At 42.5% G+C, this 26,538-nt stretch overlaps 1 protein-coding gene and 1 long non-coding RNA gene across 5 annotated transcripts in view; one reads left to right on the top strand and one right to left on the bottom strand.

Annotated features, from left to right (window-relative positions):
- Positions 1 to 5,602: 5,602 nt before the first annotated feature.
- Positions 5,603 to 18,547, bottom strand: LOC110192251 (uncharacterized). Its single transcript, XR_002320117.2, has 3 exons — positions 18,233 to 18,547; positions 16,570 to 16,615; positions 5,603 to 5,676 (listed from the first exon to the last, which is right to left on the bottom strand). It is a non-coding gene; the product is annotated as an uncharacterized LOC110192251 (long non-coding RNA).
- Positions 17,743 to 26,538, top strand: part of ADAP2 (ArfGAP with dual PH domains 2) — a 31,602-nt gene continuing 22,806 nt past the window's right edge. For 2 of the 4 annotated variants that reach the window (XM_078154822.1, XM_020963313.2), the window contains exons 1-4: positions 17,743 to 17,980; positions 18,616 to 18,746; positions 20,939 to 21,030; positions 23,904 to 23,983. In XM_078154822.1, coding sequence (XP_078010948.1) covers positions 17,887 to 17,980; positions 18,616 to 18,746; positions 20,939 to 21,030; positions 23,904 to 23,983 — 397 coding nt within the window. In that variant the 5' untranslated portion in view covers positions 17,743 to 17,886. The remainder of the gene's footprint in view (positions 17,981 to 18,615; positions 18,747 to 20,938; positions 21,031 to 23,903; positions 23,984 to 26,538) is intronic. The other 2 variants (XM_020963312.2, XM_020963311.2) reach the window with 2 other exon arrangements.

The following is a 26,538-nucleotide window of genomic DNA, read 5'->3' on the forward strand; positions in this document are numbered from 1 at the left end:
AGGTCTCATGAGTTATAAATATCATCTTTCCATGCAGGAATGTAAACAGTTCAATCTTAATAAGTCTCTTATGATTTCTCTTTCCTGTTTACCTCTTCATGTTCCACTGGAGTCCTGTATTTGAAAGTCAAATTTTCTATTCAGCTCTGGTCTTTTCATCAGAATGCTTGAAAGTCCTCTATTTCACTGAATGACCATTTTTTCCCCTGAAGGATTATACTCAGTTTTGCTGGGTAGGTGATTCTTGGTTGTAATCCTATCTCCTTTGCCCTCAATATTATATTCCATGCCCTGCGTCCTTTAATGTAGAAGCTGCTAAATCTTGTGTTATCCTGATTGTGTTTCCACAGTACTTGAATTGTTTCTTTGGCAGCTTGTAATATTTTCTCCTTGACCTGGGAACTCTGGAATTTGGCTACAATATTCCTAGGAGTTTTCCTTTGGGGATCTCTTTCAGGAGGAGATCTGTGGATTCTTTCAATTTCTATTTTGCCCTCTGGTTCTAAATATCAGGGCAGTTTTCCTTGATAATTTCTTGAAAGATGATGGCTAGGCTCTTTTTTTGATCATGGCTTTCAGATAGTCCAATAATTTTTAAATTCTCTCTCCTGGATCTATTTTCCAGGTCAGTTGTTTTTCCAATGAGATATTTCACATTGTTTTTTAATTTTTCATTCTTTTGGATTTGTTTTACAGTGTCTTGATTTCTCCTAAAGTCACTATCTTCCAATTGCTCTATTCTAATTTTTAAGGAAGTATTTTCTTCAGTAATCTTTTGGACTTCCTTTTCTATTTGGCCAATTTTTCTTTTTAGGGCATTCTTCTCCTCATTGGCTTTTTGGACCTCTTTTGCTATTTGGGTTAGGCTATTTTTTAAGGTGTTATTTTCTTCAGTATTTTTTTGGGTCTCCTTTAGCAAGCTGTTGACTTGTTTTTCGTGATTTTCTTGCATCACTCTCAGTTTTTCCTCTACTTCCCTTACTTGCTTCTCAAAATCCCTTTTGAGCTCTTCCAAGGCCTGAGACTGATTCATGTTTTTCTTGGAGGCTTTGGATGTGGGAGCTTTGATTTTGTTGTCTTCTTCTGGTTATATATTTTTATCTTCTTTTTCACCAAAGTAAGATAATATAGTCTGACTGTTTTTACGCTGCTTGCTAATGATCCTGGCCAATTGCTTGAGTTTTAAACTCTTTGTTAAGGTAAGAGTCTGCTTCCAATGTGGAGAGTGTATTGTCTCACCTTCAGGGGTTTGTGTAGCTGTTTTCAGGGATACTTGTAGGGACCTATAAATTTTCAGTTCTTCCAAGGTGGTATGATAAGGGGCGAGGTGTTTACTCCTTTCCTGGCCTGTGACCACAAGTATTCTTTTCTGTCCTGTAACTGTGAGGAGGGGTTCCTCTCCACAGCCACTACAAGCTCCACCACACCAGAGTTCCTCCTCACCCCAACGCTGCTGCCCAGAACTGTGACCCAGATCCACACACGGGCAAAGCAAGAGATTCCTGCCTCAGCACTGGCAAAGAGATCCCTGCAGTCCCTCTCTGATCAGCCACTGGATTCCCCCTCAGTCTGTGGGCTGGAAGCTCGGGAAGCAGCTGCCCTGCCCCAGGGCCATGCTCTTGGGGAATGGAGCTGAAAGCCTACCTTCCTTTCTCAGCACTGACAGAAACAGCCTTTTCCCACTGACCTTCTAAGTTGTCTTTGGCATTGGTGGATTGAGAAGTCTGGAAACCTCCACAGCTGCCCTCGATTCAGTCCTCTGAGGCCTGCTCCAGGTTCTCTGCAGCCTGCGTGCCCACGCCGCGCTGCGCTCCCAGCCCGGCACGATACACCTTTCTGATCAACCATCCAGGTTGTCTTGGACTGGAAATTTGTTTCACTCTGTCTTTTTGTGGGTTCTGCTGCTTCAGAATTTGTTTAGAGCCATTTTTTTATGAGTTTTTGGAGGGGTCTGGGGGAGAGCTCAAGCAAGTCACTGCTTTTACTCCACCATCTTGGCTCTGCCCTTTTCATTTATTGTGTTAAATATTTCCCAGTTACACTTTAATCTGGTTCTGACTGCACTCAGAATTGTCCCGGGATGCACGTGGTCCCATGTGTCTGACAGTTCTGCAGAGGTCTGAGTACCAAAGCTGCTGCAATCTGGAAGGATGATGAGTCTCCTGGTGAAGAGATTTCCAAGAGGCATGATGATGAAGTCCAGTCCAAGGAGTGCAGCTGGTGGGAAATCAAGAGCATATCATCCTTCAAGGCTTGAACCAAGAGAAGAAATGGAAAGTTACATGCAGGAAGAGATGATGCCGACCCGAACTTAGGAGGTATTTGTGTGAATAGGGAGAAAGGGAAAGATGGCGGAGATGTGGACTTAAACTGACAAGATGTGGAAACTGACTGGAGCCCAAAATAAAGGAAAGTGATGAGTGGATGATGACTTTGAGGTTGTCAGATGCCTAGAAGGATAGAGGAATGGGCTGAGGGTCTGGGGAGAGTCTGTAAGCAAATTACACGGGAGAATTAAAACTTACTGGTAGAATTCAGTGTTGGGATAGGAGAGAAACGGACTTTAAAGATAATCTATTCCAACCCCTCTCATTTTATATTTAAGCAAACTGAGGCCAAGGGCAGAAATGATTTGTCTAAGATCACTGTGAGTTGGGACCAGAACAGTCTGTCTGACTGATCATTTGTGTCTTGAGTAGTATATATTGTAAATATTAAATTAAAAATAGTAAATAGTGCCAGAATAGTAAAAAAACAACTATAACATATTTAAACCTTGGCATTGTGCATATCAGTTGCTTACTCATGAATTGCATCATCCCTAAAATTTTTTCTCATTGCCCCCAATACAATGGTTTTCCTGATAAAGCAACCAATCTCATTGTGAAGTATTTTTGTGTATTTGCTACTTACCCTTATATAGGGCACTCAGTTAGGTAGTGAGGTGAGTTATTCTCTGCAAAGCATGTTAGGGAGAAAGGATGCATATATAGGAACCAACGAAATGGTAAAAACAATGTGCTAGAGAAGCTAGGTGGTGTAGTTCAAATCTTGCCTCAGACACTAGTAGCTGTGTGCTTGTGGGCAAAGCGTGTATCTCTGCCTGCCTCCATTTCCCCATCTGGAAAATGGGAGTAATAATGGCACCTACCTCCCAGGGCTGTTGTGATTAAATGAGATAGTATGTGTAAAATGTCTTGTAAACCTTAAAACTCTCTATAAATGACAACTATTATTAATACGGTAGACATGTTATCTCATATGAGTTAGGATTTGAATTCATGTGTTCCTTTCTTTAAAACCATCATTTGGACACTATCTTATATAGCTCTTATTACATGCCAAGCACTATGCTTGAGTGCTTTGCAATTACTATCTTATTTCATCCTCACAACCCTGGGAAGAAGGTGCCACTATTATCGTTCATTTTACAGAGGAGGAAACTGAGGCAAACAGAGTTAAGTGACTTACACAGAGTCACAAAGTTAATAAGTGTTAGAAGCTGAATTTGAACTCAGGTTTCCCTGATTCCTGGCCCAGTACTCTATCCACTGTGCCAACCTAGATAATAGGCAAGTAACAGGCACTTAATAAATATGTGTTGATTGACTTATTGATTGGTAACTTACGTTGCTTTCTGTAACTCTCCCCCAGCTTTCTATTTTGTTCTTTATTCCTATTCAATTCTCCTTTTATGTGGTTATGGTTACTTGGTGCTCTGTTTTGGTTCTGATCCCCTTTTCACCACATTCCCCACACACTTTGCATTTTCTTTTCTTTCTTTCTTTCTTTCTTTCTTTCTTTCTTTCTTTCTTTCTTTCTTTCTTTCTTTCTTTCTTTCTTTCTTTCTTTCCTTCCTTCCTTTTTTGCTTTCTTGCTTTTTTTTTTTGGTGAGGCAGTTGGGGTTAAGTGACTTGCCCAGGGTCACACAGCTAGTAAGTGTCAAGTGTCTGAGGCCGGATTTGAACTCAGGTCCTCTTGACTCCAAGGCCGGAGCTCTATCCACTGTGCCACCTAGCTGCCCCTGCATTATCTCTTAAAGGTCTTTCCACAGTCATTTACATTCCTCATACTTGTTTATTGTATTTGCACTATAATATTCCATTATATTAGTATACTACCATTTATTTAACCGTTCCCCAATAGCAGAAAATTCAGACACCTCCCATTTTTTCCTTTCAGTTATAAATAATGCAACTATAAAAATCTTTGAACATCTTACACTCCTTCAAAAAATATCTGGGCATAATTCCAGCAATGAAATTATTGGGTCAAATGTATTTTTATAACTTTTACTGTTGCTGTCATTTCCCAGTGACTTCCTCCAGACCCCAAAAGAGCCTTTCTGTGTAACAAAGAAGTACAGTTAAGCAAAAAACAAGATGTAATGGTATCTGTATATCACGGTCTGTCCATGTCTGCTCATCTTGTGTGACATTCTGTGAGGCTTCATTTTTACGGTTAAACAACTCCTTATCAGCTACTGTCCTATGATGAGGTCATGACTTTTCAACAGCAAACTCCCTTACTGGACCTAGCAAAGAGGCTACTAACTTAAATTCTCATCCCTGCTTGGAAATTAGTGATTGACCTGGTCAGAATCCTTCGGTTCAATGGTAGGAATCCATTGCAAATACCAGATAATCATATTCATATTAAATCCATTGAAATTGTTATCACTTAAATTTTGGGGCTTTTTGTTGGCTAATTACTTGAATTTTAGAGGTGTGAATGTAAAAGTGTGAATTTTTTTCCCTCAAATATTAAAGAAAGGTTAATTGGTGATTCAGGCTGGTTAGACTGGAACCCTCCACTCACAGTGACTTGGTGGACATCCATGAGTGCAAAAAGACTCAAATAGCCTTATCTGACCTAATCATGATGGGTATATTCAAAGGTATCTGAGCTCTGTTTACCCTAAGACTAAAGCATTTGTAATAATAACTAGCATTGGCATAGCACTTTAAGGTTTGCAAAACGAACTTTACAAATACGATCTCATTTGATCCTTACAACAGTCCTGGGAGGTAGGTGCTATTATTATGCCCATTTTACAGATGAGGAGCCTAAGACTTAGAAAGGTCAAGTAATTTGCTCAGGTTCACACTAGTGTCTGAGGCCGAATTTGATTTCAGGTCTTCCTGACTCCTTGTCCAGCGCTCTGTGCACCATGGCGCCATCTAGCTGTATCTAGAGGCTTCTGTTTGTCTGCCTTAGTATAAGCTCCTTACATCTGTGGGCCATCTGGTGTTTAAGCTGTGTCTAGATAGGACTGACTCCCTAATAGTAGTTGCATGTGCAATTTTATTTCCCTGAACCAAAGAATGGGACACAGTATGTGGCTGTATACTTTTTTCTGTATAAGTGAGTAGTATATTCTCTACTGTTGTCATAGGCCTACTGAGTGTGAGACTCTGTCTTTGTACCTTGAAATGCCAAACCTGCCCAGGATAATTTTTTATTTAATTTTCTTATTACATTTTCTTATTATGTTATACATTTTCAATTAATCAACAGTTAAATAATTAATACTTTATATTATTTAATTTTTTATTTTCTTCTTAATGGAATTGAAATTCTCCTCCAAACTGATTTAGCATATCCAAACAGTCAAAGTTGTTATCACTTTGTTACGTACCTAAAGTTAGAGGCAGGTAGGAGGGTAGATTTCAGGACCTGGAATCAGAAAGACCTGAGTTCAAATTTGAGTTCAGACATGTAAAATGAGGATAATAACAACACTTACATGCAAGAGTTATTGTGAGGTTAAAATAAGAGAATATTTGTATAGCTTGCAATCAGTTTGTATGACTTTGCAAACCTTGACCTCCTGTATAAATGTTAGCTGTTACTATTATCATGTACTTAGTTCCTGTTCTAGGCCTGTTTGGAATCTTTGGAATTCAAATTCAAGATACAGACTCCTTAGGGAGAGGCCTAGTCTTTATTTTTTTTATTTTTTATTTTTTTAATTTTTTATTTTATTTTATTTTTAATTTTTTTTATTTTTTCTATATGCTTTTGAGTTGAAAATTTTTCTCCCTTTTCCTCCCCCCCACCCTCCCCAAGACATCACACAATCTGATATAGGCTTTACATTTACATACCCATTAAACATATTTTCACATCAGTGAAGTTGTAAGTAAAAATTAAAACCAATAGGAGGAACCATCAGAAAGATGAAACAAAACTCAACAGAAGGTAAAAATAAGTGATAGCGATTCGACTTCCATAGTTCTTTCTTTGGATGTGGATAGCATTTTCCATCCCGAGGCCTCTGGAGATGTCTTAGATCCTTGTAATGCTGAGAAGGGTTCAGTTTAACAATCTTAGTCATTGCATAACGTGGCTGTTATTGTGTACAAAGTCCTCTTGGTTCTGCTCACTTCACTCAGCATCAGACCATATAAGTCTTTCCAGGTTTTTCTGAAGTCAGCCTGTTCATCATTTCTTATAGCACAATAGTATTCCATTACATTCATATACCACAACTTGCTCAGCCATTCCCCAATTGATGGGCATCCTCTCAATTTCCAATTCTTTGCCACCACAAAAAGAGCTGCTATGAATATTTTTGTACATGTGGGTCCTTTTCCCATTTTTATGATCTCTTTGGGATATAGCCCTAGAAGTGCTATTGCTGGATCAAAGGGTGTGCACATTTTTGTAGCCCTTTGGGCATAGTTCCAAATTGTTCTCCAAAATGGTTGGATCATTTCACAACTCCACCAACAATGTATTAGTGTTCCAATTTTCCCGTATCTTCTCCAACATTTATCATTTTCCTGTTTTGTCATGTTGGCCAATCTGATAGGTGTGATGTGGTACCTCAGAGTTGTTTTGATTTGCATTTCTCTAATCAATAACGATTTAGAGCATTTTTTCATATGACTACAGATGGCTTTAATTTCTTCATCTGAGAACTGTCTGTTCATATCCTTTGACCATTTATCAATTGGGGAATGGCCTGTGTTCTTATAAATTTGTCTTAATTCTCTATATATTTTAGAAATGAAGAGAGGCCTAGTCTTTAAACAGGACTTTTGAAAAAACAGGTATTTCTCTATTAAAGTACTTCTCCAGTGCCTCATCACGGTTTAGGATTGGCTCCCTTGTTGTTGCTCAGTTGTTTCAGTCATGTCTGACTCTTTGTGACCCCTTTGCGAGTTTTCTTGGCAAAGAGCCTAGAGTGGTTTGTCATTTCCTTCTCCAGCTCATTTTATAGATGAGGAAACTGAGGCTGACAGGGTGAAGTGACTTGCCCAGGGTCATATAGCTAGTAAATGTCTGAGAGCAGATTTGAATTCAGGTCTTCCTAACTCCAGGCCTGGTGCTCTATCCATTGTGCCACCAAGCTGCCCCCACTGACCCTACTGCACCCAAAACCATGCCAATGGAATGCAAGGTCCAGTACATACTACCAAAGTAGAGGGGCTACAATAGCAGGACCAGTGATGGAATGTTTGAAGAGTAGAAATGAAGGAGTACCCATCAATTTTAGTGTGGCTCAACTTGAACAGATTATGGTTTACCAATGTAATGGAATATTATGGTACTTTAGGAAATGAAGAAAGAGACAGTTTCAGAGAAACCTGGGAACTGATGTGGAATTAAGTGAGCGGAAGAGTTTATCGTGTAACATCAAGATTGTGAAAACAGGCAATATTGAAAGACTTGCAAACTCTGCAGAATTAAATAATCAGCCATACTTCCACAGGATTGATGAAGAATACTGTCCACCTTGTGACAGAGACACGACAGACTAACGTGCAAAATAAGAAACACAGGTTTAGATGAGGCCACTGTGGGAATTTGTTTTGCTTGACTATGCTTATATCATACAAAGGTCCTTCCTTCCTTCTTTTCTTCCTTCCTTTCCTTTTTTCTTTCTTCCCTTCTCTTTTTTCCTCCTCTCTTCATTCTTACTTTCCTTCCTTCCCTTCTTTCTTTTTTTTTCTTTCCCTTTCCTTTCTTTTTTCTTTCCTTCCTCATTTTTCTCCTTCCTCTCTAACTTCCTTCCTTTTCTTTCCTCCCTCCTCTTTTCCCTCCTCTCTCTCTTTATTTTCCTTCCTTCTCCTTACTTCCTTCTCTTTCTTTCATTCTTATTCTTTCTTTCTTCCTTATTTCCTTCCTTTCTTCCTTCCTTTCTTTATTTTTCCCTTCTTTTCTACTTTCTTCATTCCTACCTACCTGCCCTTCTTTCTTTTTTCTTTTCTTCTCTCTCTTCCTTTTTTCTTCCTTCCTTCTTTTCTCTCCCTTCCTATCGTCCTTCTTTTCTTTCCTCTCTTCTCTTTTTTCTCCTTTCTCTCTTTTCCCTCCTTTTCCTTTGCTCCCCTCCCTTCCTTTTTCTTTCCTCCCCTCGCCTCCTTCCTTCTTCCCTCTTTTTTCCTCCCTCCCTCCCTTTCTTCTTTCCTTCTTTTCATCCTTCTCTTCCTCCCTTCTTCCCTTCCTCCCTACTTCTGTTTCTTCCATCTCCATTTCTTATGACACAATAGTTCTCCATTACATCTATATTCTATAATTTGACAGTGTTCCAGCTTCTCTATTGTAAAGTCTTGTTTAGCTCCATCATTCTACATACTGAGATGCCTTCTAGTCTTAGAATCCTTTGAAGTTATTCTGTCACTGGTCCCAATCCCAGTCTAACTAAATTTTAAGCTCCTGCATTCTCCTTTTATTTACTCTTGCCCCACTGAGCTTTCTGTTATATAAAATGTAAACACTCGCCCTAAATTAAGTGGTTGTTCAGCATTCATTATTCAATTGTTCGTAGCTCTTCTCCCTCTTATCTAGGACAGTGCATCTCTCTCAGGTGGCAGTCTCCCAGAGAGCAAGATCAGCCTTCCTAACTGACTCTGTGCAAGTGGGCTCCATGTACTCATATGACAACTGGGGCTATAAAAAGGCCTTAGATGACAGTGGAAAAAAAAAAAGATGTGTCTATCTCATATGGAGCCTGAAGCTGGGTATTGTTAGAGCTCCATGAATAATGTTTAATGATATTAAAAAAAAACATTCAAGTTCCTTTGCCAGGGATTCAAGGATCACTGTAATCTGGCAGCACTTTGCTTTTCCAGGTTTATCTTCTATTGCTCCACTCCACATTCCAGACAGATTAGACAATCCTCCATACCCTGAACATTCTCCGTGTGCTCTCACCCCATGACCTTTGCTTAGCATAGACTTTGAATAGCATAGACTATTCCTTACTTTTGGAATACTCACCCATTCCTCCCCACCTTTGCCCATCTATTGAGTACTTTGTTTTTTAACTAATAAATTCACTTATCATATAATGTTGTATATTACGCTAATCAATATCAATAGAATGCAAGCTTCTTAAAAGGCAGAACTGTTTCATTTTTGTCTTTGTACTTTAGAACCTAACCCAATGCCTTCCTGGCATATAGTATAACCTTAATAAATACTTGTTAGAAGCCTCAAAAAAAGACAGGCAAATAGATTTGTAAGCAGCTGAGAAGCACCCTCTCATAGCAAGTGGGTATGCTGACTAGCAACCTACTTAGATGCAGATTACTACGGGCACTGCCAAAATTATTGGCTAGGAGACCACTACTAGGTCTTTGCTCCAAAGAGAAGAAAGAAAGAAGAAAAGATGTTACATGTAGGAAAATATTTAATATTTATAGCAGCCTTTTTCGTGGTGACAAAGAACTGGAAGCTAAGGTGATGCCCATCCACTGGGAAATGGCTGAACAAGTTATGGCACATGAATAGAATGGAATACTTTTGTGCTGTAATAAATGATGAAAGAGACAATTTCAGTGAAATCTAGGAAGGCTTGTATGATTCAGAGTCAAGTGAGATAAACCAGGACGATTTATACTATAACAACATCGTAAAGATGAACAACTTTGAAAGACTTAAGAATGTTGATCAATACAATGATCAAACTTGATTTGAGAGAAATGATGATGAAGCTTGCTACCCATCTTCTGACAGAGAGGTGATGGACTCATGATGCCAAATGAGACATACATTTATGGCCAAGATGGGAATTTGTTTTGCTTGACTGTGCATATATATTACAAGGGCTTTGTTTTTCTCTTTTTTCAATATGGAAGAGGTGGGATAGAAGAAAATTCTTGACAATTGAAAAAAATAAAATTTAATTTTAAAAAAGAGATGATTGGCTGAGTGGAACTTGGGGATGGATTCTTGTTAAAGTAGCTGCTCTCTCACTCTCTCTTTCCTCTCCTTTGCTCCTCTTTCCTCTCTCTCTCCTCTCTCTCCCCCCTTTTTCCTCTCTTTCACTTGCTCACTCTTTCTCTCTTTCCCCCACTCCCCCGTTCTATCTCTCTCTGCCTCTTTTTGTCTCTCTTTCTCTCCTTTACTCTCTTCAAGACTCCATCTTTTCTTCTTTAAGTGGGGGAGGGAAGAAGGAAGAAAGGAGGAAGGAAGTTTTTCCTTTTATCACCTCCAGGACCAAATGATGATAATTTGTGCAAAAGCACGTGGGCATATACTTGCATGTGACCTGAAAGAATAATTCATAGGTAATACTTCTAAAAAACCCAGCTCCCATTTGGAAGAGATGGGGGAGAGATTTTGAATTCCCTAAAAAACATGATCCTAGAATATAGCTTCCTAGCCAAAATGGGGAGATTTTTTTCAGGCAGCACCCTATGGGTCATTCCAAGGTTGAGAGTTCCTGAGAAAGACAAAGAAGGTAATTCCCTGATGCAATGTTCTTGGAGAAAAAGAATCAACCCTATAGCTCTTGCACATGCTACTTAGAGATCAAAGGCAAAGCGTTAGACAGTACCGGGATTGTTTGTCCAGCGGTACCCCAACATGTGATCTATCTTCTGGCAGGGAGTCCAAACCGCAATAAAGCAATGTAAGTCTTGGGGATACTGTGTGGGACTTTTTAGGAAAGAGTGACTCATCAGAATGTCCAAGGGTCATCCTAATATCGTGCCTCAGGTCAGGTCTCTTTGTAAGGAAGCTGATGGATCATTTGAGTGGTTTGTTTGTTTTCTGGGTTTAATGAATTCTGTATCTTATGTACTTTCTGTGGATTGAAATAAAAGCCATCCTGTACTTACTTCACATATCATACCTTAAGTGCTTACATAGTACCTAAGGAGAGCCTTTCCCCATATGTAGGGAAATATAGACACAAGCTCTATATTGAGTATGTTAGGAGATTTTCTTGGAGCAATTCCAAGCGACACCACTAGCCAAAGGGAGATACTGACCCTCTTGGGGTAAGCTCTGTAAAGCAAACCTAATCTGTATGATGCTAAAGTCTTTTCTTTTGGGGTGGGATAGAGAACAGGTGGGCAATTAGGTGGTGCAGGGGAGAGAACACTGGGCTTGCAGTCAGAAAACTCATCTTCCTGAGTTCACATGCAACCTCAGACACTTGTTAGCTGTGTGATCCTGGGCAAGTCACTTCACCCTGTTTGCCTCAGTTTCCTCACCTGTCAAATGATCTGGAGAAGGAAATGGCAAACTGCTCCAGTATCTTTGCCAGGAAAACCCCAAATGGAACCCCAAAGAGTTGTACCTGACGGAAAACAACTCCACCACCAAGAACAGGAGGTGCTTGAGGGCAGGGACTGTTTTTGGACCCCCATCACCTACCACAGTGCCTTTCAAATTAGTAGGTACTTCGTAAGTGTTTTTTGAATTCAAATGAATTGAATTAAAAACTTCAGCTGTCCTAGCTGGTGAGAGCGGTGAGTTCTTGAGTCGTTTATGGTTCTGAAATGATCCACTTAGCTTTACACAGAGGGAAGAGAACTAGAGGCACGATCACAAGCTGCTGGCTGCCTGGTGTAGCCTTGGTCACATAGAGGATCAAATTGAATCAGCAAAGCCTGGTCAGGCCACCAAGACAACCAACCAAGGGCAGGGACAAATAGACGAGGATGGCATTTTTTTTAAAGCCATTAAGGCTCTCTGTCCCTCTCTTCCCTCTCTTGTGCCCTTTTTGAAGTTTCCTGGCCCAAAACTCAACTTTTGGGACTGAGTTCAAGTTTTCACAGCCCGAAGCAACCCAAAAGGGAGGAGCTGGGGAAAAGAGGGGCAAAGATCAGAGGCAGAGCCTTAGTTATTGGGTGGTTCGATTTCAGGAGCCCCAGACGGAAAATACAGCTGGACAATAACTGCAACTGTCCCACTCAGAACTTCAAGACTTTAGCTTAGGGCTAAAGATGCAACAACTCCGGAGAAGAGGTGATTAGAGCTACTATTATTATTATTTTTGCTTTTGGTGAGGCAATCAGGGTTAAGTGGCTTTCCCAGGGTCACACAGGTGGTAAATGTCAAATATCTGAGTTCAGATTTGAACTCAGGTCCTCTTGACTCCAAGGCCAGAGCTTTATCCACTTCACTACCTAGCTGCCCTGATTAGGACTATTATCATGCACTTACCCCTTAATGTGAATATGTTGCAGATTGTTTCTTGATGGCAGATTTTTTTTTAAGGGGAATATGGAAAAGAGAGGAGTGGAGTTGATATCAGAGGATCTGAGGTTAAGTCCCAGCTCTGTCACTTACTACCTGCGTGACCTTGAACAAGTTACTTAAACTGCATGGGCCCCAGCTCCCTCGTTTGAGTTGGACTCAATCACTTCTGAGCTCCTTCCCACGTCTAAATCAATGCTCCTACGAACTGTCTGTCTGAATGGAAGAGCAGCTGCCAGAGGATGAAAGGCTAGGCCAGGACTTCTCCAGAGAGCTGATTGTTAAATGTTCTGGGTGAGAAAATACACTTCAGAAAACAGTAAAAGCTACAAATCAGGGCTTGACTTATTGTTTTGTTGACTGTCCAGACTTAAATAAGTGAAGGAGAAAACGTGAACGATGCTGATTAAAGATAAAAAAGTGCTGTCCTTATTAAAGAGCCTCTTGTTAAACATTTACCATTGTGCCCCAGCCACTGGGTCCCTCAGACAAATTTTACTTCCTAGGCCTAGGGTCTCAGGCAGAGGAAAAATGATTGCTTCCTTGGTTTATCAAGCCCTTCTCCTGCCTCAGACTTTCTTTCTCATCCATTTCTTAAGAGATTTATTTCTGTCTTGTTCCTTTTCTAAACATAGGAAATGAATCATCTTTGTGCCCTTGCAGTGAGCCATCCCAATGCCCTTTGATCCCCATCTTAGCCTTTCCCAATGATGCTTGACTCTCTGACCAGTTTCTGTGGTTGTCTCCTCACCCCCCTCAGTCACAGATTCCCTTCATTCCCAGAATCCCTCAACTGTCTTAACGTCACTTAGTGCTAAGTGGAAGAATGGAAGAGACCTCCAGCTCCCAGGATGATGGTCCAGGCTAGTGACTGACCTCCAGCACAGATCAGATGTGGCTCAGACACTAACCGTTAGGCTGATAATAGTAACACTTTTTATTTCTCTAACACTGTGTGGGTTTCATTCAAACCACTGTTACACAATGATCTCATTTGATTCTCATGACAACTTGTTAGAGTGTGGATTTTGGCCCTTGTTTTACTGATGAGGAAATTGAAACCCAGAGAAAGCTCAAAGACCTGCCCAAGGTTTCACAGATAATTAGTCTCTTCCCGGGATGCTGTCTCAGACTGGAAGAGTCAAAATCAAGAGAACAAAGACAAGGCCTGTTGCCTTTTGAGTGTACCGGAGAATTCCATCGACACAGCAGCAAAGATACTGGCGTGATTTGTTTGCCATTTCTTTCTCCAGCTCATTTAACAAATGAGGAAACTGATGCAAACAAGGTGAAGTGACTTGCCCAGGGTCACACAGCTAGTAAACATCTGAGGCCAATTTGAACTCAGGAAGATGAGTCTTATTGACTTCAGGCCCAGATCTCTATCCACTATGCCATCTAGCTGCCCTCTGGAGGGAAATGAGGGCTAGATAAATAGATCTGAGAATCATCTGCATAGAGATGATAATGGAGTCCATGGGAGCTGATAAGATCACAGAGTGAAACCATGTAAAAGGGAGAAGGACCAAGCCTTCTGATACTCCTGAAGCTAATGGTATGATCTGGATGAAGATATAGCAAAGGATTCTGAGAAGTCACATGGTAGGAGGAGAACTAGGAGGGGTGCAGTGTTAGGAAAACCTAGAGAAAAGAGTATCAGGGAAAAGAAGGTGATCAATACTGCTAAAGGCTGCAGAGAGTCAAGAAAGATGAGGGCCCAGAAAAGGCAATTAAGAGATCATTGGTGAGATATATATGTATGTATGTATGTATGTATGTATGTATGTATGTATGTATGTATGTATGTATGTATGTATATATGTATATATATGTATGTACATATATCTAGTATAACAGAAAAGTCATGTACATGAAACTGGGAGTCTCCATTATGGACAGTTTGTTTTTCTTTTTAATTATCTAATAAATTCAACATGTACATTTCAAAGTTGTCTTGTTTGCATATTCGGTTCTTGTCTTTGTATTTTTTTTATGCTTCAATGACCCTCTTTGCTTTCTTTTCTTTTTCTTCCTTTTTTTTTGTGTGCAACTCTATTCTTGGTTGCTCTTTCCCTCTCACCCCCCCTTCCTTGTTTGTATATAGTTATTTGTATGTTGTCTCCCCCATTCGAATATTAATTCCTTGAGAGCAGAGACTGTCCTTTAGCATTCTTTGTACCCAGAGCACTCAGCACAGTGCCTGGCACATAGTAGGTGCTTATAAATTTTTATTAATGGACTGATTGATTTCTAAAGTGCAAGTCTGACCATATCACCCCCATAGTCAATAAACTCCATATTAATTTATTAATAAAAAAACCCCTTTATATATATTTAGTGGCTCTATATCACCTCCAGGATCAAATATAAAATTCTCAAATTTAAAGTCCTTCCTAACTTGGGTCCTTCCTACCTTTCTATTTTTCTTACATCTTTATTCCTTTTCAGATACTCTACAATCTACTGGCTTCCTTGCCGTTCCCTGAACAAGATGCTCCACCTCCCAACTCTAGACATTTTCACTCCACTCCTAGAATTCTCTGCCTCCCCACCTCCACCTCCTGACTTCTCTGACTTCTTTCAAGTCCCTGCTAAAATTCCACCTTCTACAGGAAGCCTTTCCCAACCCTCCTTAATGCTAGCGTTTTTCCTTGATTATCTCCAGTTTTTCCTGTGTATATTTTATTTGTACATAACTGTTTGCATGTTGTTTTCCTTGCCCCCCCCATTAAACTGTGAGTTCCTTAACAGCTGAGATTGTCTTTTGCCTTTCTTTGTATCCCTTGTGCTTAGCACAGGGCCTGACACATAGCAAGTGTTTAATAAATGCTTATTGACTTGACATGAAAATGCTCATTTTATTTTACATTTGTTAAATTCAGATTAAAAAAGAAAAACCCAAACCAGCAGGGTTGCTGACCTGCCTGGTGATCCCAATGAGGAGCCGGAGAGGGTAGGAGGAAAACTAGGAGAGAGAAGTGCTAAGAAAACCCAGAGAGGGGAGAGGGTGCGGGAGAGCAGAACCACTGGTATTGGATGCTGCAAAAGAGTCAGTTGAGTGAGGAGTTTACAAGTTAGGTTATAACGGGTGGAGAAGTGAAAGGGGAGTGAGAAGAAAATGGAATAAAAAAACGCTTTTTCCAGGAATTTGGTTATGAACAGGAAGAGGAACTTATGAGCATGGCTCCAGGGGCTGTAGAATGAAGTGAAGGTTTTTAAGACGGTGACAAGTCTGGGAACTTTGTTTTATTTGTTTATTTTTGAACTTGAAGTGCTAACTCCCTCAGGCAGCACCCTTGCATTTAAACAGAATGCTAGGGATTACAGGCACCTGAGCTGGCAGGTATTTTCGGGTAGGGGAACCCAACAATGCCCGTCAATCACAGTGTCTGAGTGTCTGCCTAATCTAAAATCATCAATTTAGAGCTGCAAGGATCCAAATCCCTCACTTTCCATTCAAGAATGAAGCAGAGAAACTTTCAGTGACTTGCCCAGGGTCACAAAGCTAGTAAATGTATGAAGCCAGATCTTTCTGACTTCAAGTCCAGGGTACCACTCACTAAATCACATTGGCATGCCCCTTAGGTGTCAATCTGGATTTGGAAGGTTAGTGATGTGTGAGTAGAACAACAAACTAGGAGGAAAGAGTTCTAGTCTGATATCTGGGTGTATTTGTAAGAAATAGGGAAGGAGAGATTTTAAATTAGGGAGAAACCCTTCACTACAGAGCTGGAGGAATGTGGAATACTGCATATTACACATCACAGAGATGGAGTGTGGGATATTCCATACGTTGTCAGGGTCTAACACAATTGGGTTTTTTTTAAATGGTTGTTACCAGGGTCAAGTTACTGCCTTTACGAGGTGGGGAGTAATATATTCAGAAATAAATGTAACGTAAAAACAAAATACACCAATAAAAACATGGTTAACTAAAAAAAAAAAGATGGAGGCAGCTAGGTGGCAAAGTGGATAGAACACCTGCCCTGGAGTCAAGAGGACCTGAGTTCAGATTCCACCTCAGACACATAATATTTCTTAGCTGTGTGATTCTGGCCAAGTCACTTAACCCCAATTGCCTAAAAAAAAAAATTCAAGTGAGAAGGGGGATAATTGAGAAGATAAGTTACACACCTGAAGGGGTTGGTGCTTGCAAGAAGAGCCACCTCATCCTCTGAGCCTGCAACAAAGAAGAGAGGAGTCAGAGATGATGAAGAAGTGATTTGAAGTGTGGAGAGATGGCTTCAGTTTTTTTAAACTGAATTTTGAGACAAAGTTTTTTGCTGTCAAATCACTCAACTTTGCTCAGCCTTAGATTTTCTCACCTGTCAAGCCAGGGTTTTGGAGATCTGCTCTAAAGTCTTCTTCCATTTCCCTAACTCCCATGATACTTTAGGCTAGGTTAAACATCAAAGGGCTCTCTCTGGGTCACGCTCTTTGCTGGTAGGTAGCTGTCAAGATTTCAGATATATATGCACACGAGTGCACAGAGCAATAATAGTAATAAAGCTTTTAGCGTTTCAGAGCCCTTTACATAATTATTTCATTTGTCCCTTGCAACATCCCTGTGAGGTCAGTAATATAGGGCTTGAAAGTTTACAAAATGCCCTACACCTATTGTCTTATTTTGCGCACCCAACCACCCTGGCAAGGGGTGGGGGTGGGGTGCTATTATGATCTCCATTTTACAGAAGGAAACTGAGGCTGAGCGAGATTAAGCGATTTGTCCAACTAGTCTGAGGTCATATTTGAACTCAGGTCTTGCCAACTCCAGGACCAGCGCTCTGCTAACATTGAGGCAATGTGGTGCAATGGAAAGGGCACTACTTCTGAAGTCAGAGGACTTGAGTTCAAATTCTGTTTGGTGTCCTAGTGCAAATCACTTAACTTTCCCGGACCTCAGTTTCCTCAATTGTAACATTGTTGTTCTGGAGGGCCTCTGAGGTTCTTTCCAGCTCTGGATCCTATTATGACCATTTTACAGATGAGGAAACTGAGATCCGGGAAAATTAAGCGATTAGTTCAAGATTACACAGCTAGGAAGAGCTGGAGGTGGAATTTGAATCCGGAGGTTCCTCACTCCAAATTCAATGCTTTTCCCACTGTTCCATGCAACCTCTAATGTCCACTTCTACAAGGACGTAAACACAGGCTCCCTGCACGGCCCCGCCACTGTCCCTCACTGTAGTGCACCCAGGAACAAACACAAACTAATAGGCAAACAAAAAAGAAAAAGAAAAAATCTCAGCTCCTTGTTTGGGCGGGGACTGAGTGGAGCGGGGCGGGCCGGGGCGTCGGCTTCGCTCCCGAGCGGTCACTCTTCCCCATGAGAGGCGAGCCACGGCGCGGAGCTGACCGGACGCACACACCATGGCCGGAGCCTGGGCTCTCCAGGAACTCCGAGACCTTCTCGGGGGCCGCGCTGGCTGAGCAGGGAGCCCCTGGCGGGCGATGGGGGACCGGGAGCACAACAAGAGGCGCTTGCTGGAGCTTCTGCGTGCGGCTGGCACAGGCAACGAGGTGTGCGCGGACTGCGGGGCGCCAGGTAAGAGACCCAGACACCTCGGGGCCCCGGGCGCGCATGGCGATAGCGCACCCCCAGCCTGGACCATGAAGTCTCCCAGCAGTCGGACCCACACCCGGAGAGCCCTCAATCTTCTCTTGCCTCTGCCCATCCCAGCTCCCTTGTTTCCTCTGTGCTTTTCTACCGGCTCCCTGGCCCAAGCCCTCTTCACCCTCCTCACTCCGTTGGTATTTCCTAGCCCTGTCCTTCCTTCCTATCCCCTTAGAAATGGACCTTTCAGTAGTTTGTCTTCGCTCAGATTCACCGTTCTTTCAACGAGGCTGTTTAGCATTCAGTAAGACTCCTGCGCAGGTGAGGTGTCCACCTGTTGGGGGAGATGGTGCGTGGGAGGATTTTGAAGTTGAGAAAGTAGGGTACTCCCTTAAAATTGGTGTTAGGATGGAAGTTAGAGCCGATAGCCCTGATTCTCAGACTCTGGCGCAAAGCTAGGTTTTCCTCCACGTGTCCATTAGATTGTGCACCAGCCCCTTGCCCACGCAGCCACGACAATCCATCCCTGCTCCCCGAAGTGCCAGCAGCAGCACTCTGGGCTATCTGTCTGCAGCTAAGCCCCACCCCAATCCAGTTTTCTAGCTGTCCTCTCTCTTCCCCTGCAGATCCTGACTGGGCCTCCTACAAGCTGGGGATTTTCATCTGCCTGAATTGCTCTGGAGTGCATCGGAACTTCCCTGAGATCAGTAAAGTGAAGTCGGTTCGACTCGACTTCTGGGATGACAGTATCGTGGAGGTAGAAGAGGGAACGGGGCTACAGAATCATAGTCGGAATGTCAGAGATGACAGGGACTCCCAGAATCTCTCCTTTTCTAGCGGAGGAAAACTGAGGCCGGGAGGGAAGCGATTTGCTCAAAGGAGCTTATTTAATGGAGCAGTTAAGCAATCAGTCCAAAGCATGTGCATACCACATAGTTCCATCCCAGATACATACACAGAGGGGAATTGAACCAAGGTCCCTTGCTTCTCAAGCCAGTTCTTTGCCCCACAACACCCCAAGAAACAAACACTGAACCTAGAGCAGCAGTGTTCAAGGCTGGCCCCCATATATTCCCATTTCTTAGATGTAACGATGACAATAGTGGGCAGCCCTGGGGCTAATCATCCTTTACCCCTATTCAGGGACTGGACCTCCGATTTCACTGGTAAAGAGAACTCCTGGATGAGAAATTCCCTTTACCCAAGACGGATCTCACCCCTTCTCTACAGCTTAGTCTTAGAGAGTTGCCTTGAGCACTGAAAGGTTAAATCGAGTCAACAACCTCTAGTAAATCAGCATTTATTAAGCACTTATGTGTTTTGGCACGGTGCTAAGTGCTAGAGAAAAAAAAAGGCAAAAATAGTTTCTGCCTTCAAGGAATTTATATTTGAATTTGGGAGCAAAGTCTGGCAGTCAAAAGCATAGGCATAAGATACCTACTGAGGTAACCTTAGAGGGCAAGGTTCTAGCACCTGGCGGGGGACCAGGAAAGGCCTCCAGGGGAAGGTGGCATTTAAGCTGAGCCTTGAAGGAAGCCAGGGATTCAAGGGGGAGGGGAGTGGGAAAGGGGGTGTATTCTAGGCATAAGAAACAGCCACATACAAAGGCGTTGAGATGCAATATGGAAAGGCGTACGTACATATTCAAGGAACATGTAGCCGGTCAGTCTGGCAGGATCATAGAGTGTGTTGTGGAGGGGAGTAAAATGTAAATAAGCCAGTCAGTATGTGTCCGGGAGGGACTTAGGACCAGATCTTCCTGATTCAGCAGCCACCTCTCTCCTATTATGTCAGGTTGCCTCTCTCACAGAGAGTAGTGGTGGCCATAAAATCTCCAAATATCAGATAATTCCCCCAAATCTCTTTGACTGGGGAAATAGACCCCAGTCCTTTTTCCCGGGAAAATTTACCTCCTTCCAGCTCAGCTCAGAGTGATGTTAAAATGAGAATGCAAGATGCATTTTGGTAGAGTAGACAGAAAGCTGTCTTGGATTCAGGAAGACCTGAGTTCAGATCCCATCTCTAACACATCTTGGCACTGAGACTCTAAGCAAGTCGCTTAAGCTCTTAGTGCCCCAGGAAAACTCTCTAAGACTGTATGGTGAAGAGAAGCTGTCAAGCTGTAACAGTGAAGGCAGTTTCCTAACCTGGGAGTTTCCTACAACAAAGAAATCACACACACACGCACACACACACACACGCACACACACACACACACACGCACGTGCACACTCTTTCATTTCCAGAGCTATCGGATGCTGATGGCTAGGAAGCTGGGTGTTAAGATCTCCCAGGCAATACAGAAAGTGAATGTGGATGATAGAGAGTTAACTGTGTCCATGGGCAGAGATTTTAACTGAAAGGTTGGCATTCGGTTCCTCCCTGGGCACTCATCCAGCCTGATCTGTGACGGTCCAGCAGTAGCCACTGTTTTCAGCACCCCTGTAGTTTGCCTCAGGGGGCTACAAGATGTCAAAGCATCCGGATCAAAAGGAAAAATCAGATGTGTGGCAAATCCAGTTGCCAAGCCCCCAAATGCTTCCTAGTGTCTGCAGGCATCTGCCTGATTCAATAATGTGGATCCCTCTGCTCCCCTGGAAGGCAGCCCTGGCCGAGCCTGATCTACCACTATCCCGGCCAGCAGCGTGCCAGGATGGCCTGTGGCTGGAGCTCATTATTGGAGCCTAGAGCCACCAGGCTTATGGCAGAATAACCAGCAGTGGCTCTAGGACCAGGGCAGCAGCCTCTCCCCATGACCATGGTGCGCCTCCCTTGAAAGACAGGAATTTGCACTTGCTGTGGTTTCATGTTACATTGTAGGCTCTAAGATCACGCAGGGAAATGGGGGAGTGCAAGAGGCAGGCGGGAGGCGGGGGCTGGAGAGGAGGAAGGGCCCAGGCCCAGACGCTGATCCTGCCACCAGTCGCCAAGCTGACTTTTGTTTTTCAGTTCATGACACGAAACGGAAACCTCTGTTCCAAGGCAAAATATGAAGCAAAAGTCCCTGATTTCTACTACATCCCCCAGTCTGAAGACTGCCTGTAAGTGGGGCTCTTTTAGGGTCTGAGCCGGTCTCTCTCCCATTACCATCCTTCAAGTCAAAGAACTCCCAGTCCTTGACCTTCAGGCCTTCATGGGATCATAGAATTAGAGCTGAAAGGATCTTGGAAAGCCATTGTGTACAGCTCCCTCAGTTTACAGATGATTGGCCCTCAGGCTGAGAAAGTTTAAATTATTCACCCAAAATTGCACAACTAATGAGTGTCTGAGGCAGGATTCGAACCCATGTCTTCTGGACTTCAAGTCCAGTGCCTTATATTCACTACATCATTGTGATCTTCATGCTCATTCTTCTCTCCTCTTGTGACTTCTGATGTCTTTGCCCACAGTTAGATTAGCTGGCTGCTAATCTAACCAGAATTTAGGCCACAGAATCACAGAGAGCTGAAAAGCTCCCGTGCAACCCTCTAATGCAACCCGTACAAGAAAAGAACCCCAGGGATGACCCTCCAGACAAGTGGTCCTCCAGCTTCTGCTTGAACACCCACCAGGGAGAGTGAACCTGCTGATTCTTAAGGCAGCCTATTTATTCCAGCTCTAAATGTATATGTTTGTCCTGATATCAAGGCCAGAGTCTTGTAGGCGACTTCCTCTTCAGCGAGGCTGTGTGATCAAGGGGAAGTCTCACTGGCATGGCAGTCAGGAGTCTTGGGTTCTAGTCCTACATCCTTCATGAGTTTGTATGATCTTGGACAAGTCACCTCCCTGCTGAGGAAACTTCTGATTCCTTCCCTGAATTTGTATTAAATAGCCTCTGAGGTCCCTTCTAGTTCTGATAATTCCTGGTTCCAGAAGCAACTGGGCTGATTAGGAGTCAGGTGTGAGTGTTGAATAGCATGACTGGGTTCTGACTTCTCTCTCTTTTTAAAAACTTTTTAATTCCACTTTTATTTGCACTTTCAAGTCACGTTTACTCTGAAGCAATAAGTTTTGGTTTCTTCCATTTCTTTTGGGGCGTCTTTTGAGTAATCTCCTCTTCTGGCTTAGGGATGAGTTCTTCCTTTTCAGTATCATATCATTATGATAAGGGGAACTCATGTGTGAACTGATTGGTCCAGGAGCCCTGTAAGTATACGTGCGCATTACAGAGTTAATGACAAGAGAAGGCGCATCCAAACTCTTTAGTTCTCCATCACTTTCTACATTTTTGAGCATATGCAGCCAGAACTCAGCCCTCTTTTTGGGCCAACGACCATGGCTTATCATGGCCATGCCTGTCAACTCCCCTATCGTACTGATGGAACGGAGTATGTTGTTTCTTTAATGTCACCATCTTTCACATACTTGGTTCCTTTTCAGATGTGAAAGCCCTTGAGGGCTTGGGTAGTTTCACAAGGGTTCTTAAAATGGACTTGAGATTTGACCCCCTTGACTTGCATGATTTTGTGGGATTCTCTGGATCTGGTGAGCATCTCATCATGTCAAATGCTTACCTAGGATGGCTCAAGGGGAGAGCCAAGTTGCCTTTGCAAGAGACATACTGGGTGTGCCCCAAACTAAGCCTGGTTCCTGGGTAGCAGCCCACCTAGGTAGGTAGGCAAAAGCCAGGTCTCTGGACTTCCCAGTCTCCTACCTTTGGAATTGAAGAAGTAAAATGTAAACTCCCTGAGGTCAGGGACTCTGGGTTTTGTCTTTGCATTGCCTAGAACTGGTAGGCGTTCAATAAAGTGCTTGTTAAATTGAATTCAGTTGATTTGAATTGAGAGAGTATTGAAACATAGCAAAAGAGTTTGGAATGTTCTAGGAGTGAGACATTGGGTCCCAGAGGCCAGTCTCCCCATTCTAAGGACAGCAGTTCTGCAATAATTTTTCATTTGTTATGTTCCTCACTTAGCACAGGGCTTGGAATGTAGTGAGCACTTAAAAAATGTTTTCCCATCCATTCCAGATGAAGAAATGCCTCCCTTATGTTGTAAGTATCAAATAAGGTGTGAAAGCTCTTTGAAAATGGTGACATGATAGATATAGATATGGATATAAATGGTATAGGTATAGATATAGATAGATAGATATAGATAGATACAGATATATAGGGGAGGTCAGGTGGTGCAGTGGATAGATAACTGGATATGGAGTCAGGAAGACCTAAGTTTAAATCCAGCCTGACACTCACTAGCTATATGACCCTGGGCAAGTAATTTATCCTCTGTTGCTTCAGTTTCCTCATCAATAAAACGGGGATATTAATAGCATTTTTTATGTGCTCACTATATTCCAAGCACTATGCTAAGTGATGAACATACAAATGAAAAATTGAGACAGTCCCTGTGTTCAAGGAGCTCACTTTCTAATTAGGAGACAAAGCACATACAAGAAGACTCATAGTCATGTTCTCTTCATGGAAGGACAAAGCCAGAAAATACTTGGGTAGGGAAAGTAGCAGGGAAGAAGGCAAGGTCCTGAGAACCTGGGGGAGCAATGTCAGGGCAGATGGTTCCCTGCCAAGAGAGCTCTAATCCTGAGAGCTTATCCTGTGTGTGTATGTGTGTGTGTGTGTGTGTGTGTGTGTGTGTGTGTGTGTGTGTGTGTGTGTATTCTTTTTCCAGAAGTTACAGGTGACATTGTCAAGAAGATGCTACTTGACTTCTGTCAGAGCCCGTAGGGTCAGCATGGATTCAGCAAGCTTAATTGTCTAAATTCAAATGCCCATTTGAGGGTTCAAACAGTTTAGGGGAGTCAGTGTCCCTGCTTTACCAACCAGAGGATGTTTGAAAGAGGGAGCCTAGTACCAGCCTAGTATGAGGCTGTACCTCTGGTTTCCATCCAGTTATAGGAATTTCATCAAGAGCTTAATTTTCCCATGGAAAAGAATGCAGCAGACCCAGCTAATTAACCACAGCCTTTTTCTCTTCAGGGTCTTAAAGGAGCAATGGATCCGAGCCAAATATGAAAGACAGGAGTTTGTGGCTGGCAGCCTCACCTGGACCATATCTGGTAAGGCAGATTCTGTCATTAAAGTTTGTGTTTTTACGGGCACAAGAAAATATGACTTCAGTGTCATGAATGGAATCTTAACAGAGGGATGCTGGCTCCCCAGTTATATTTTATGTATAGATAATAGATTCAGGGCAAGAAGAATCCTTAAAGGTGACATAGTCCAATTCCTTTATTTTATAGAGGTCCTGTGATTTCACTCATGCAGGGACATTCTGGATGAGAAAATTTATAACCATCGATAGCAATCAGAATCTGCGCTATAATTTGTTGTATGAGAGAGCTTCGTGGGGCACTGAATAGTTAAGTGACTTACCCAGGATCACATAGAGGCCAATGAATCCAATTGCCTCCATTTCACAGATGGGGAAACTGAGGCCCAGAAAGAGTAAAAGGCTTACCCAGAGTCATATAGCCAGGTTGTGGCTGAGGTCAGTCTTCTTGCCTCTGAGGCTGGCTCTCCATCCACTGTGATGGAGGAGGACACACTGCTGGTTTCTGTTCTTCTCGTCTTTTCCGATGGATTTCAGATAGACATAATTCTGGGACAGCAGTCTATTGCACAAATAGATAAAATAATTGCTGTTTGCAACTGAATCCCACCTTCTTCTACAGGAAGCCTTTTCCAGTCCTTCTTAATTCTATGGCTTTCCCTCTGTTATTTGTCTACAGCTTATCCTGAATAGAGCCTGTTTAGACATGTTTGTTCCATGTTGTATTCTCCATTTGACTGTAACCTCCTTGAGAGCTTGGACTGGCTTTTGCTTTTCTTTGTATTTCCCCTGCTTGGCACAGTGCCTGGCACACAGTAGGCACTTAATAAATGCTTGTTGATTGACTGAGCATGATTGCCAAATCAGTGTAGTCAGCGCTCAGTTATCTGGTGCCAACACAGATACTACTAAACACTAATTCCAGAGAGCACAGTGGACCACACAGCGAAGCCAGCGTAGGTCCAAGCTTTGACTCTACTGCTTATTTGCTACAGACTTGGGCATATTTAATCTCTCCAAGGCTCAGTTTAGTCATCTGTAAGATGGAGATAATGCCAGGTCACCTACCTCACAAAGATGGATCAAATCAAATGAATCGAGCTTCTATAGGGCTCTGAAACCATAAACTACGGTGTGTTTGAGGTGTTGTCCCCAGAAAGGTCTGAGTTCAAGTCCTGCCTGACTCAAAATGGCTATGTGACATTGAGCAAGTTGTTGTCCAAGACTTGTCCAAGGCAACTTGCTAAGACAGTATGTTGCAGAGAAGATATTGACTTGCATTGGTAGAGCAAGTTTCTTCACTCGGTCATTTCCTGTACTAATGAAATCATAGGTCCAGTCCTTAGCTTAGTCCCATTAAGTCACAATGGTTAGACCATAGAATGTGTTAATCAGGATTAAATGAACTTATATGTGGTACTTTGGGATAGCCAGCCCGGGATTTTCTGTTTGTAGGATCAAAGCTCAAGAGCTGAAAGGGATCTCAAATTTTACAGATGTGGAAACTGAGGCCCAGAAAAATAAAATTGCTTTCCTAAACCACACAGAGAATCATAGCTTCAGAGCTGGAAGGGACCAGCCCTCTGGTGGCTCTGATGACTCAGAGGCCTCTTTAAAACAAACAAGCAAACAAACACACACATTGGTTTGTTTATTTTTCCAACTTCCTGCTCCTGCTATAGCTGCTGCTACAACTAATTCACAAATTAGATAACTCATATGTGGATAATAAAAGGCATCTGATTTGGTGGATCCTTGAGGAAAGGGGTCAGGAATGGCTTTTCTCACTTAGGCCAGAGGTCCTTAACTCGGAACTCCTGATGTATGGTGTCCCTAATAGCTTGGGACACCCAGCATCTGTCCCAGCTCTCACTGGTGCCGATGGTGATCAGAACACCTCCTTGCCTTCTCATCCTGTTTGCCTTATCTTGTGAGTACATTTCCACGTTCCTCCAGAGAAGATCTCTCCAACATGCTGAAGGCCTCCTACCTCCTTGACCATCTCATGGAGAGTTCTGTAGTCTGTTGGGCAGTCCATATGATGATCCTTGCTCTCCTTGTTATTGTCCTTTATGCCCTCTTTTAGGCATGTGTGTGCTGTCAGCCTCTCATGTGTCTTCCATTGCATCATCCCCACTTTGGATTCTTTGGATAACAATAAGGAGGATAGCTGATATTTAAATGGCTCTTTGGGGTTGACAAAGCTCTTTATAGATATTATTTCTTCTGATCCTGATTACAATTCCATGAGGGGGGGGTACTACTGGTATTATTATCCTCCTTATTTTACAGATCAAGAAACTGAGGCTGAGAGTTGAATGACTCGGTCATCCGTGGTCACACACATATTAAGTGTCAGAGGCTGAATTTGGGTCAATTAATCCATCAACAAATAGTTATGAAATGACAGGTTCTGTGTTTTTTCTGCATACTTTCTCATGCAGGTCTGCCGCGAGTCCAAGTCCCATGCTCTGTCTGCCATATTCTTCTGGACAACATTTGGTGGCAGGGAGCAGCTTCCAGTCTTGTTGAACTGAAGGAACCAAATTAGTCCAGGGTTTC

The sequence above is a fragment of the Phascolarctos cinereus genome, unplaced genomic scaffold (genome assembly GCF_003287225.1).
Source record: "Phascolarctos cinereus isolate Bilbo 61053 unplaced genomic scaffold, phaCin_HiC Scaffold_5;HRSCAF=322, whole genome shotgun sequence".
NCBI lineage: Eukaryota > Metazoa > Chordata > Mammalia > Diprotodontia > Phascolarctidae > Phascolarctos > Phascolarctos cinereus.